The sequence below is a fragment of the Prionailurus viverrinus genome, chromosome C2 (genome assembly GCF_022837055.1).
Source record: "Prionailurus viverrinus isolate Anna chromosome C2, UM_Priviv_1.0, whole genome shotgun sequence".
Classification (NCBI taxonomy): domain Eukaryota; kingdom Metazoa; phylum Chordata; class Mammalia; order Carnivora; family Felidae; genus Prionailurus; species Prionailurus viverrinus.
The window spans coordinates 7,349,104-7,361,252 of NC_062569.1; the positions used below are offsets into that span (position 1 = coordinate 7,349,104).

Consider the following 12,149-nt stretch of genomic DNA (forward strand, 5'->3'; position numbering starts at 1 on the left):
TTCAAAAATGCTAAAAATGAGACGAAAAAAAAAACTCACCCAGTTTCTCTACTAGTATATTAGTGGTTCTTAGCCTGGCTACACATTAAAATTACCTAGGGAGGTACTTGTAAGAATCAGATTTTTTTAAGTCCTGGGAATGTAATATAGGTAATAATACCATATTGTGTATTTCACTGTTGCTAAGAGGGTAAAAGTTCTCATCACAAGAAAAACACACTTTTTGTAACTGGATGGTGACAGGTTTTAACTAGATTCATTGTGGTGATCATTTCACAATATATACAAATATGTTTTATGGCAATACTTCCATTTAAAAAGTCAGATTTTTGGAGTGCCTGGGAAGCTTAGCCAGTTAAACCTCTGACATCAGTTCAGGTCACCGCTGATGAGTTCGAACCCCAGCTCAGGCCCTCTGCCTCTGCTTCTGTCCCCCTCTGCTTCTCCCCCTGTCCCCTCCTTCCCCCTCACCCGAGCATGCACTCTCTTTAAAAAAAAAAAAAAAAAAAAAATATATATATATATATATATATATATACACATATTAGATTTTTTTAAATCTGGGTTGGGCATATGTTTAAAAGCTCTCCACGTGATTCGCAAGTGCAGCAAAGATGGAAACCCAATACATAATAACTTGGCCGTCTCTTTACCATCATCTTTTAATGTGCAGGGCTTCAATTTTTTTTATTATTGAAGTTTAGTTAATACTGGCTTCAATTTTTTAAAATAATCTCTCCCACCCTGCAGGTCTTTAGTGGTTGCATAGTACTATATGAACGGAATGAATTTTTAATTACTAATCTATCGACATTGATTCCTTTTCCTCTAGAAAAAGAAACCTGCCATCTGTAGTGTTTTCCTTTTAAGTTTTTCAGGAAAATTTCCGGTAAGCGAACTTTCAAAATCTGAATTACGTACTTATAAATTGCTCTCCAAGAAATGAAAATAACTTCTCCGGCTTTTGTTGAACGAATACTTTGTCACGCTGTGCTCAACATGGCTCCCTACGTAAAGACACTTCAACTTACGACAGGGACCAGAAACCCGACTCGGCCTCCAGCGGCAGGTCCCTGATGAATTACAGCGGAGGTGGCCGCGCGCCGCGGAACTCCTTCGCGGCGCCGGAAAGCACTAACGTCGCAAAAGGCCCCGCTGGATTAGGCGGCCCATTCACCCTTCCGCTTAGCTTTCGCTGTCATTGGCTGGCGGCGGACTATATAAGGACGTCACTTCCGGCCGCCGGCCTTTTTCCGCGCTACCCGGGGAGGGGTCCATACGGCGTTGTTTTGCGTGAGTCCCCTGTGGGGTTCCCGGCGTCCCCCGAATAGTCCCAAAGGCTATTAAAATAGCCTTCCGCTGGAGTGAGGGGGTGCGAGGACTGGGGATGGAAGCCAGCAGGCAGAGCGGGTCTATCTCCGGCTCTGCGCCCAGCCGCCCGCACGTGGCCGAACTCGGGCCCGCGGGTTCCCACAGTGTCCCCGGAGCGCGCGGAGGTCGTGCTGGAGCCAGGGCACCGGGTGAGGGTGCGGGCCGGGCTGCGGCTGGGCGGCCGTGGGGCAGCAAACAGGATCAGCGTACCGCGCTGCAGTTGCTTCGGACCCCGGCGTTCGGCCGGCCGTGAGCTCAGGCCCCGGTCCCGGTTTACGACAGCTGTTTGGGCTGCTTGGTGTATCCCGTTCGCGTTAAGATACCTGGCAAGGTTTTGTAGAAAATCAGTTGTGACCGTAGAGAGAAATAATTGTGAAGCGCCCTGCCTTCAATCCGCCTGAAAATAAATTTGTTCGCATCTGGTTATTTTTGCTCATCGGTAACTCGACTCCCGGTTGCCCCCTGGAATGTTAAGTGGCAAATCACCGTTTTCATTTTGCTTAATTATTTGGGTGTTTTTCCCATCTCCACGCACTCAAGATGTGCCGCAATTGTGTAATGTGTGGGATTGGTCTGTTCTGTTGGGTCTTTTTCCATTACGCTACTGTAAAAGGTGTCCTTGGGCTGTGTTCAAATAGGTTGCTTGGCTCGCCAGGGTAGTTAGAATGCACCTGGTCCCATAACCCACTGAAATGAAATGAAAATAGCTGGATGGTTAACCGTTGTTTTCCAGGTTCCCGTCGTAACTTAAAGGGAAACTTTCACAATGTCCGGAGCCCTTGATGTCCTGCAAATGAAGGAGGAGGATGTCCTCAAATTTCTTGCCGCAGGAACCCACTTAGGTGGCACCAACCTTGACTTCCAGATGGAACAGTACATCTACAAAAGGAAAAGTGATGGTTAGTTGCTTTGATTTGGGAGGGAGGGCATTCCAACTAAGTAATAAATGAAACCAGATGTCTACATTGGAAGTAAGCTTTGAGACTTAAGTGAACGTAGGGCACCTGGTCAACTCAGTTGATACAGCATGCATCTCTTAATCTTAAAAAAAAATTTTTTTTGCAAAAAACAAAAGCGTACTGGTGGTTTTTGGAAGGACCGCTTTCTGGGCTCCAGTGCAAGAGTATGTCAGTTGATAGGTTCTGGGACTTAGGTTGGGCCATGAAGGAGCTGTGAGATGTATAAATGATGAGGAAGCTCATTAGTTTATCTTCCATAGTGTCTTGTATTTCACAGGTACTGAAAGCAGGTTCATTTGAATTTTATTTTTTTTAAGATCTTTGTTTTTGAGTAACCTGTACTTAATGTGGGGCTCAAACTCCTGACCCCAGGATCACATGTTCTAACTGAGCCGGTCAGGCGTTCCCTTCGTTCAGCTGAATTCTGAGAGTAAAGTAGAGCAAGAACTAAGACCTTAATGAGGAGGCTTGGAAGGTACTAGAAAAGGGAAGGTAGGGTGTGAAGACTTTGGAAGGTACGTTGGGCAAGGCAGTGCTTCAAGCTCAGATGGAGCCACTGAAGAACTTAAGCCTGGGGGTTGTGTGCTGTGAAGCAGTTTGGGGTGAAATCTGGCATTGAGACAGGTTGTAAGGAAAGTGGGGCTGGAGACCAGGAGGTGGGTGAAAACTTACCGGAATCTGGATGGGGCCTTGATGGAGGCTTAGGGCAGGAATGGACCAAGAAGATGCACTTTGTCTACCGAATTAAGGCTGCACACTATTAAAGCTCAGGGTGGAGGCCAGCCTTGGCCGATGAACTTCTGAGTGTCGGAAGTGTGCTAGATAAATTGCAGGATTTTCGCTAACACCAGTAGAGCCTGCCTCTATGACTGGAGATTGATAGTACTCGCTGCCACATTCGGCCTTTTAGAACAAAGTCCACTTGAAAATTAAGTCTGGTACTACAAAGCTTTCTGCCATCACCTAGGTATCTACATCATCAATCTGAAGAGAACCTGGGAGAAGCTTCTGCTGGCAGCTCGGGCCATCGTTGCCATTGAAAACCCAGCTGATGTCAGTGTCATCTCATCCCGGAATACTGGCCAGGTTTGGAAACAATAATGCTTGGTTTTTAGAAATCTTGAATTGCCCGGATTCAGTGTTTTCGGTTTACACGCTACTTGGCATCTGGTAGAGTGTTGAGCTTTGTTTTTTCCTGTGTGTTTTCTTGTGCCTCTAGGTACTGACCTAATCCTGTAAAAATGGCTTATCATGTGTCTCTGTAGTCAGACCTTTCTCTTGATGATGATGAAACACTGGGTCCAAGCTTTGGTGTCAACTCCAGGATTTTTCAGAAAGGTTTTCTAACAGGGTGCTAGTCGTCATCCAAGTCTCCAAGCAAGAGTAGAGATCTTTGCTAGCGTAAATAACTTAGTTTTTGTAATAACCAATGGGTAAAACTTGTATTGCCCTATTTCTGTTTTGACAGTTCTTTGTTTTTCTGTGGAGAAAACCAGTGGGTTCCTTAAAAATTGATTTATGGTTGAGCCTTGCACAGCACGGTGGATTAGGGGCACCAACCCCCAATGTGGTCAAAAGTCTGTTTTAGCTTCTGGCTCCCCCAAAACTCAGCTGTTAATAGCCTTCAATACCTTTGGAAGCCTTACCGATAGCCAAAGTAGTCAATTAGCACGTTTTGTATGCTGTATGTATTACATACTGTATTTTATTTTTTTAATTTTTTTAATTTTTTTTTTCAACGTTTATTTATTTTTGGGACAGAGAGAGACAGAGCATGAACGGGGGAGGGGCAGAGAGAGAGGGAGACACAGAATCGGAAACAGGCTCCAGGCTCTGAGCCATCAGCCCAGAGCCCGACGCGGGGCTCGAACTCACGGACCGCGAGATCGTGACCTGGCTGAAGTCGGACGCTTAACCGACTGCGCCACCCAGGCGCCCCCATACTGTATTTTAAAGAATAAGCCAGAAGGGAAAATACTGTAGAGTGCTGTTAAAAAAAAAAAAATCCACATGTAAGTGGCCCTGAAGAGTTTAAAACATGTGTTCCAGAGTCCACTACAGGAGGTTTAGCAAGGATTTCATTGACCCCAATTCTAATTTGAAAAAGATGTTTGACTTGGATTTTGACAGATGTTTAAATCGTGTAGTAAGACAGGTTCGTTTGTATTGTTTAGGTTGACCATAAAATTGATTGCCACGAACCGAAGATGTGTTTTGCGCAGGGGGTTATTCTCCCGAGGCTGGCTTGTATCAGGACCCCTAGTTTGGTGCACGGTAGAAGACTTAAGGATTGCTGTAGAATGGACCCAGTGACCACTCTCATGGCTTTCCTCAGCAAAGATTTACTGAGCGTCCGTATTGGGCAGGCAGTGTTGCAGGGGGCTTGGGATGTAGCAGAAAAACTATAACTCTGCCTTTTTTAGGGATGCAGGAAATAAGTTTTACGGGGTAAAAAGAAAGGGTATGTTGTTGTGGTGTATAGGGTAGCTGCAGTGGAATTCGACCAGAGCAGAGAAGTGCTTATTGGTGTGTCGGGCACTGTTGTGTGCTGTGTTGACTCGTCGTCACGGCCCCGTGAAGAATGTGGAAGCACACGAGTGACCTGCCCGGTTCTTGAAACCAGCCGGTGGGAGTGGGGAGAGCATTCCGGACAGGATCAGAGGGTGGGGCGTGCTTACTGTTTCTGGGCCCCAGTTCTGCAAGTAGTTGTCGGGAGGACAAAGAATTACCGGGTGTCTGAAGTGCTTTGATGTTTTCACTGTTGGAAGGGAGCCGCTTCAGCGGTTACAGACCCGGGTGTCGGCACACGGACGCTTGGGGGAGTTCCTGCGATGCCATTTCTCGAGCGCTGGTAACTCTCGATGTTCGTTCTTCAAGCGAGCTGTGCTGAAGTTTGCTGCTGCGACCGGAGCCACTCCTATTGCTGGCCGCTTCACTCCCGGAACCTTCACTAACCAGATCCAGGCAGCCTTCCGGGAGCCCAGACTTCTGGTGGTCACCGATCCCAGGGCTGACCACCAGCCTCTCACCGAGGCGTCTTACGTTAACCTGCCTACCATCGCTCTGTGTAACACAGACTCTCCTCTGCGCTATGTGGACATCGCCATCCCTTGCAACAACAAGGTAATAACGCTGTGACGTCACCAGAGCTCACGAGAGCGCTACGGAAACAGCTGGGCATTCCTCTGCACATTGTTAGAGCTTGGAGTTGAGGCTCTGGCCGATGAACTCACAAGTGTAGGTAGTGTGCTACACGAGGGGCAAGTCTTTCGCTAACACCACAAGGGTCTCTGGCCCAGTGAGTGGAGTTTGATAGTAATTCTTGCTACAAGTATGATTCGAGTGTGTCAGAACTTTAAGGAGAAATCATTTAAGCGGCGTGTGGTTTCGTCTGCTCTTCTCCGTATTTCTTAACTGCTTGGGCCTCTTGGGCATTACTAGGCCTTTCTGTTTTCAGAGCAACTGGATGAACTGCTATGAAATCCTAAAAAGGTGGGTTGCCTGTGATTCAAGTTGGCCCGGTTTCCTGGGTCTCAAAACCCTGGTTCCGTGTAAGAATCCCCCAAAGAGATGTTTTAATAGCAGTATCAGTGTCCAGGCACTCACAGGTATTATATTTCATGGGTGGAGTCTTGATTGTTGTGTTTTAATCCCTCTGGTTCCAGTGACCATCAAGATGGAGACGAATTTCTAGAGTGCTCTGTTAGAAGTACACTCTCTGCAAACCAAGAGACGGGTCTCCTATCTCTTGGTACCGAGGACCTGGATGATGGGACAGATGGGTGAATTGGGGAAGGACATGCTGTTGGGGATTGACCAAGCGCACTTGTTAACACCTGGCACTCCCGCAGGGAGCTCACTCGGTGGGTCTGATGTGGTGGATGCTGGCCCGGGAAGTTCTGCGCATGCGTGGCACCATCTCCCGTGAACACCCCTGGGAGGTCATGCCTGACCTCTACTTCTATAGGGATCCTGAAGAGGTAAGTTTGCTCCCCAAAGGCTTGTGGACACGTAAGTAAATCAGACCTCTTGGTTTGTGCTCAAGAAGTAAAATTTACTGGTCCCTGTACGCTTTGTCTTCACCAGATTGAAAAGGAAGAGCAGGCTGCTGCCGAAAAGGCTGTGACCAAGGAGGAATTTCAGGGTGAATGGACTGCTCCAGCTCCTGAGTTCACTGCTACGCAGCCTGAGGTCGCAGACTGGTCCGAAGGCGTGCAGGTGCCCTCCGTGCCTATCCAGCAGTTCCCCACTGGTACGGGTCCTGATGCTTCAGGCTGGCGGCTTGCATCTTGGGGGGTTTTCAGTCTAGCTTGAAGGATCTCCCTGGCTATGTAGCGTCGGAAGGTTTTCATCCCGGTGTGCTATAGCTGAGCTGCTAACTTGACAGATGGGAGTTGGGTGTTTTTGAAGTGGTTTGGCCTCGGGTGTTTGTCCTTTGAAATGTGTATCTGGTGGGATTCAGGGCATGGTGCTGGGTGGGGGTGGGGGTAGGGTGACGAGAACACTTAAGGGGCCTGACTGTTCTTTGGTGTTTCCTTAACAGAGGACTGGAGCGCTCAGCCCGCCACGGAAGACTGGTCTGCAGCCCCCACTGCTCAGGCCACCGAATGGGTGGGAACAACCACCGAGTGGTCTTGAGCTGCTCTTCTGCGGAGAAGCAAAATGGAAATAAGGTTGACGGAAAATAAACCGTTTCTATAAGTTGGGTCCATGTCTGTCTGTTTTGCATTCCAAATCAAGATGCCTGGCATTACTTCAGGTCTTGATGTTCCTTTTACTTCTAAAGCCCACTCTTTTTTTTCCATTTTTTTAAATAAAATTTTGTTTTTTGATCATTTGTCAAGTTAGCTAACATACAGTGTCTACGGTGTAGTCTTGGCTTTAGGAGTAGATTCCTGTGATTCACTACTGAACATACAGCACCCAGTACTCATCCCATGAAGTGCTCTCCTCAGTTCCCATCCCCCCCCCAATCCCCCACTTCCATCAACCCTCGGTTCTCTGTATTTAAGAGTCTCTTAGGGCTTGCCTCCCTCTCTGTAACTTAGTTTTCCTTCCCTTCCCCTGTAGTCTTCTGTTAAGTACCTGTCTTTGACTTAACTTCACTTAGCATAATACCCTCCAGTTCCATTCACGTTCCAAATGGCAAGATGTCATGCTTTTTCATTGCCAAGTAGTCCGTTGTATGTATACACACCTTAAAGTCCACGTTAGTTAGAAGACAGTGCTGCTTTCTTGGGAGTTTCCCTGCACTTCCCTTTTGCGTAGGGAACAGCTGTTGTGAAAGTAGATTTAAATAATTGTAAATAGGTGGTAACCCTGGAAATATTTTTCCCTAGGTCCGACCCAGTATTCTTGTATTACCATCTGCATTGGTAAATTGTGTCGAGTCAGTTGTGAAGGAAATTGATTCTCAGTCACCACCCTGCTGTTGTGCACGCAGCCAAACCTTGGATAACATCTGGCATTTGAAAAGCCTGCCTAGGGCCGGGGTGGGATGCCTTCTACTCTGGAGCCACCAGAGGGCCCCCAGCCTGTCACCAGGTCAGCTTGCCTACAGGTTCTAGGAGGGTTGTATGGGTGTATGGAAAGGGCATTAGATGATGTTCTCCATATTTGCCATTTACTACACATTTTCAATTCTTTAAAATGTCTAGCAGCTTTCCTGATTTCACAATAACATTTGACCCATTATAACTTCTCTTAAGGGGAATGCTTGGGTGGCTCAGTCGGTTAAGCATCAGGCTATTGGTTTTGGCCCTTGTCATTACCTTAGCTTTGTGGGTTTGAGCCCCACATTGGGCTCTGTACCAGCAGTGCCGAGCGGAGCCTTCTTGGAATCGTCTCCCTCTCTACCCTCCCCCATTCACGTGCCCACTCTCAACTTAAAAAAAAAAAATGAGAATGGAGAAATCTTCCCTCTTGGGAGAGCTGTGCATGTTCACGGTCCCTTATTCCCGGGGCTCCTTCCAGGGTGCAGGGGTAATGAAGGGATCCTGTAGCCCAAGCATCAGTAGCTTCATGGGGATTCTGCACTGACTGTTCAGAGCAAGGGACGCCTCTACCGTTGGCCTGCAAAGCTCTGATGTGCTTAGACCTTGAACCCATAGCACTTTCAAGTGCTACCAAAAGGTCAGCCCCACCAGTTCCTGGATTCGGGATGGCTGGAGTGAGGGACAGGTGCGGGAGGAGGACCCGGAAGACCTTGGGGTTAGGGGTGGCGTGAATGGTGCTAAGAGCTCATTTATCAGATTCTGCGGTGGAGGAGGTGGAGGAGGCTGTTCCCGAAAGGACTAGGAAAACTAGGTTTCCTGGCAATTTAGTCTATGTTCCAGAAAATAGTCCTGACATCACATGTTGACTGGTAATTGCTGGCCCAGCTCCCATCCCTACCCTCAAGCCATGTGTACTAGGGGCCCGTGCCTTCCAACCTGGGCACCTGTCTGCATTGCTTTTGCTCCTTGCTCTGGCCCTTGCCTCCTGGCTTCCCACAGCAGTTCCACCAACAGCCTTTTTCCCGGTTGGGTTTCCTCCAACTTGAACCCCAGACCGAAAAGACCAGAGACGGGATTCCCTTGGCACAGTTGGTTGATGCCCAATGTAATACAGCCAGATCCCAGATGGAATTTCTCACAGATCCTACTTGGGTTCAGCTTGCCCGGGGCCTCACACCCTCCTCGCTGCCTCCAGGAGAATTAGATTCTGTTCCTCACGTCAACTGAGATTCTGCCCCAACCCAGGACCTAAGGTGGCCCAGACCTAAGTCACTCCACTCCGGGCCAATATGGCTGCAGGCCAGTGCCTTTGAGCCAGCCCAATGTGGAAAAGCATCTTAAACTAATTCAAACACCCGTTTTTCGGCTCAGTGGTGCCTACCTGATGGTCAGTGCCCGAGCGCTGCTGAATCTAAGTGACTAATCTCCCCCTCCAAGTGTTCGCCTTGCCACCTGCCACTGGGGCTTTCCCCCATGGGCGTTGGCAGCCTTGAGTCTTCAGGGACTACTACTGGATCAAGGAGGGAGACCCCTCCCTCCCCGGTACTGCGCTTGAGTTGGCCGAGTGGGCCTCCTCTAGTCACCCAGGCACGGTCTTCCCAGACAGATCTCTTGTCCCACCTGACCCTGGAAACTGCTGTGAATAATACACAGCTTTTTTCTTTATTGTGGAAACAATGCTTAACATGCGATTAAGCCTCCGGCTTCAGGATTTTCTTGTTCTTACCACAGCTTCCAGCTCTGGATGCACATCTCGGGTTTTGTCTTCTAAACTCACAGAAACAATTCCATACAGAGGTCTGTAGAGTTTCCCCCCTCCTCCCCCCACTTTCCTAAATACCTTGGGGACTTCTCCTTCCGTAGGACATGTGTCTCGCATCCCAGTGCAAGGGCAAATCGGCATCCCCACTGGATTCAGCCTAATACCGAATCTGACACTTGGGAGATAGCACTAAGCACTCTCTGAACAGAGCAAGTGGTTAAGAGTAAATGGTAGAGATTTACTGAGCGTTTATGAAGGAGCTGGAGAGGCAAACTCCATTTGGCAAGCCTGAGGCTCCCACCAAGGCTTGAGGTGCCCACTCTCTCTGGCACCTTGTCCAGTGGCACGTGGCTCAGCACAGGCAGCTGCGTCGCCTGCTTTGAACTTCACTAGGGTGTGAGTCGTTCCCCTACGTGAGAGCCGCGGGCTCACGTGGTGTTTCAGGAACGGGCTGCGCTCCCTGAGATTGGCTTGGGTTGTGGTCTTCTGAGGAGTGGGCGGGTGAGACTGGGTCTGGTCTGGGTCATGGCCGAGCACGAAGGACACCCTCATATATCCCAGTGACCCGTGAAGGGACCCTGGCCATTGCATGACTGTTGACCTCATGTGCCACTAGGTAGGATAGCAGAAGCGGGCTTTGAAATCAGACACGCCTGAGACGATGAAAGCCCTGCTCAGCCCCTTCCTCCTGTGTGGCTCTGGGCAAGAGACAATGTCATCAAGTGGCCCAAGTGACCCTGGCATGGGGATATTCATAGGGATGTGATTCAGGGATTGCTGAATGTAGTCCGGGCATGTAGTAAACATTCTACGTGTCACATTGTCTTTTGTTAGTAAGGAATTTAAAAATAATTTTTAATTGTCAAATGTACCATATATGCAGATGATGACAAAAGACATACTTGTATATCCTTGAATAAGAATCAAACGAAGGCCTCTGCAATCCTTACGCAGGTTTTGAAACAGAAAGGTGCCGGGACCTGAGAAGGTTGCCATGGGAACGTCCTGTTCCTTGTCCCGAGAAGTCACAGGGCTCCTCTCCTGCAATCCCTTGGTTCACTTGATTGTTTTAGCTAAGTAGGCCCTTTCAAGGATTGTTTCTAGTCTCCCTGTTTTTGAGCTTCCTGTAGATGGAAACATAGCATATCTTGTGTGATTTGCTTCTTGTCCTCGGTGTTATTTCTGTGCCTTTCATCCCCGTTGCCATGTTCCTACAGAGTCGTCCATGACATCAATATCCTGAATGACCATTTGGGTTATTTCCATGTTCTGGCCATTGTCAACAGAGCTCCTTTGAACATTTTTTGATCCCAGTGCACCAAAATTTCCCCACAGTGGCCTTCAACTCCAACTTCACCAGATAACGTCAGATGGTTTCACAACCGTATACAAAATCCTATAAAAACACAGCCACGAACCGCAGTAACTTCTGTTGAAGACACCGTCCTTTCCTCAGTGGTCAGAACCCCTGCCTCTCAAAGTCCAGGGTCCATCCATGCAGGATCCCATGGCCTCCCTCTTCTACCCTCTGCTCTGTGGGTCAGTCCCTGGGCCAGTGCCCCACTGTCCTCCCTTTTTACTGGGATTTCATAATCTATTATGGCAACAGGTATGGCAATCCTCCTGCCTTCTTTTCTTCAAGAGGGTCTTGGCTATTATTGATCGGTTCCTTGTCATATACGTTTTTTAAAACAATTAGCACGGTTCTACTATAAACCCAGTTGGGATCGCATTGATTCTATAATTTGGGGCAGTGCCGACTGATTTACAGCATTGGGTTTTTTGATCCACGAACAACCTTTATCTCTTGCCAGTTTCTCATTTTATGTCCTTCCCTCAATGGAATTTTGTAAGTTTTCCTGGAGAAGTTTTGCACATCTTCTGGTAAATTTATTCCTAGGTACTCAAGATGTTTTAAGCCGTACCCCTTACGAAACTACTCTTGGGGATCTCGTAGCAACTTTATCCATATTCTAAATAATGTGGATATCCGATGGTAAATGTCACCGTTGCCATGGGGCTTCTGACCCCGCCTGAGCAGTCCAGACCTTTTGTGCAAGGCAAGGGTGGCATTACTAAATTCCATCCATGAAACACCTGCGCCAAACCTCCAAGCCACACATTGTACTCCTTGAGTAGAGCAGAGCCTGTCATACTTCTGGCGCTAAGTGCAGCAGGCTTCACTTAGGAATAACCCAAGAATTAATCAGTTTTATCTCTGCCAAGAATCTCAAGTAAAATCAGAATTCAACATTCAACAAATATTTATTAAGGACTTACTCTAGAGCAGACATTATGCTAAGCACTGGGGATAGAGTAGTGAATGAAATCAAAGCTTGGGACCTTGTGGCATATATTTTGATCGGGGAGGCGAGTCATTAGTTAACAAGGAAACCATTTTCTGTGGGGACAGAAGTGATGGGAACACGGAGAAGGTTTGCCTAAAACAAGAATCCTAGGCATTAGGCTATAGAAAAGAGAAACAAATGGAGAGAATCGTGGGGGAGAATAAAAAAAGAGCGCGAAGAAACCCCTCTGGAAGGAGTCTCCACGCAGCTTCAC

The 12,149-nt window shown here is 47.9% G+C and overlaps 1 protein-coding gene and 2 non-coding genes across 3 annotated transcripts; all 3 read left to right on the forward strand.

Annotated features, from left to right (window-relative positions):
- The first annotated feature begins 1,199 nt into the window (after nucleotides 1-1,199).
- Nucleotides 1,200-7,031, forward strand: RPSA (ribosomal protein SA). The gene is made up of 7 exons (XM_047875003.1): nucleotides 1,200-1,293; nucleotides 2,105-2,270; nucleotides 3,298-3,416; nucleotides 5,208-5,453; nucleotides 6,182-6,310; nucleotides 6,417-6,582; nucleotides 6,874-7,031. Exons 2-7 carry the CDS (start codon nucleotides 2,138-2,140, stop codon nucleotides 6,966-6,968), a joined length of 888 nt encoding a protein of 295 aa, XP_047730959.1. The 5' UTR covers nucleotides 1,200-1,293; nucleotides 2,105-2,137; the 3' UTR covers nucleotides 6,969-7,031.
- On the forward strand, nucleotides 3,080-3,230 carry LOC125175865 (small nucleolar RNA SNORA62/SNORA6 family). Its single transcript, XR_007156028.1, has one exon. It is a non-coding gene; the product is annotated as a small nucleolar RNA SNORA62/SNORA6 family (small nucleolar RNA).
- Nucleotides 5,515-5,663, forward strand: LOC125175864 (small nucleolar RNA SNORA62/SNORA6 family). The gene has a single exon (XR_007156027.1). It is a non-coding gene; the product is annotated as a small nucleolar RNA SNORA62/SNORA6 family (small nucleolar RNA).
- Nucleotides 7,032-12,149: the final 5,118 nt, after the last annotated feature.

What these genes read in the sequence shown, in the direction of transcription:
- RPSA (XM_047875003.1), top strand. Translation starts at nt 2,138, where the DNA reads ATGTCCGGAGCCCTTGATGTCCTGCAAATGAAGGAGGAGGATGTCCTC. An exon ending in CCATCCCTTGCAACAACAAG is followed by an intron (nt 5,454 to 6,181) that starts GTAATAACGCTG and finishes GCACTCCCGCAG; the next exon opens with GGAGCTCACTCGGTGGGTCT. An exon ending in TATCCAGCAGTTCCCCACTG is followed by an intron (nt 6,583 to 6,873) that starts GTACGGGTCCTG and finishes TTTCCTTAACAG; the next exon opens with AGGACTGGAGCGCTCAGCCC.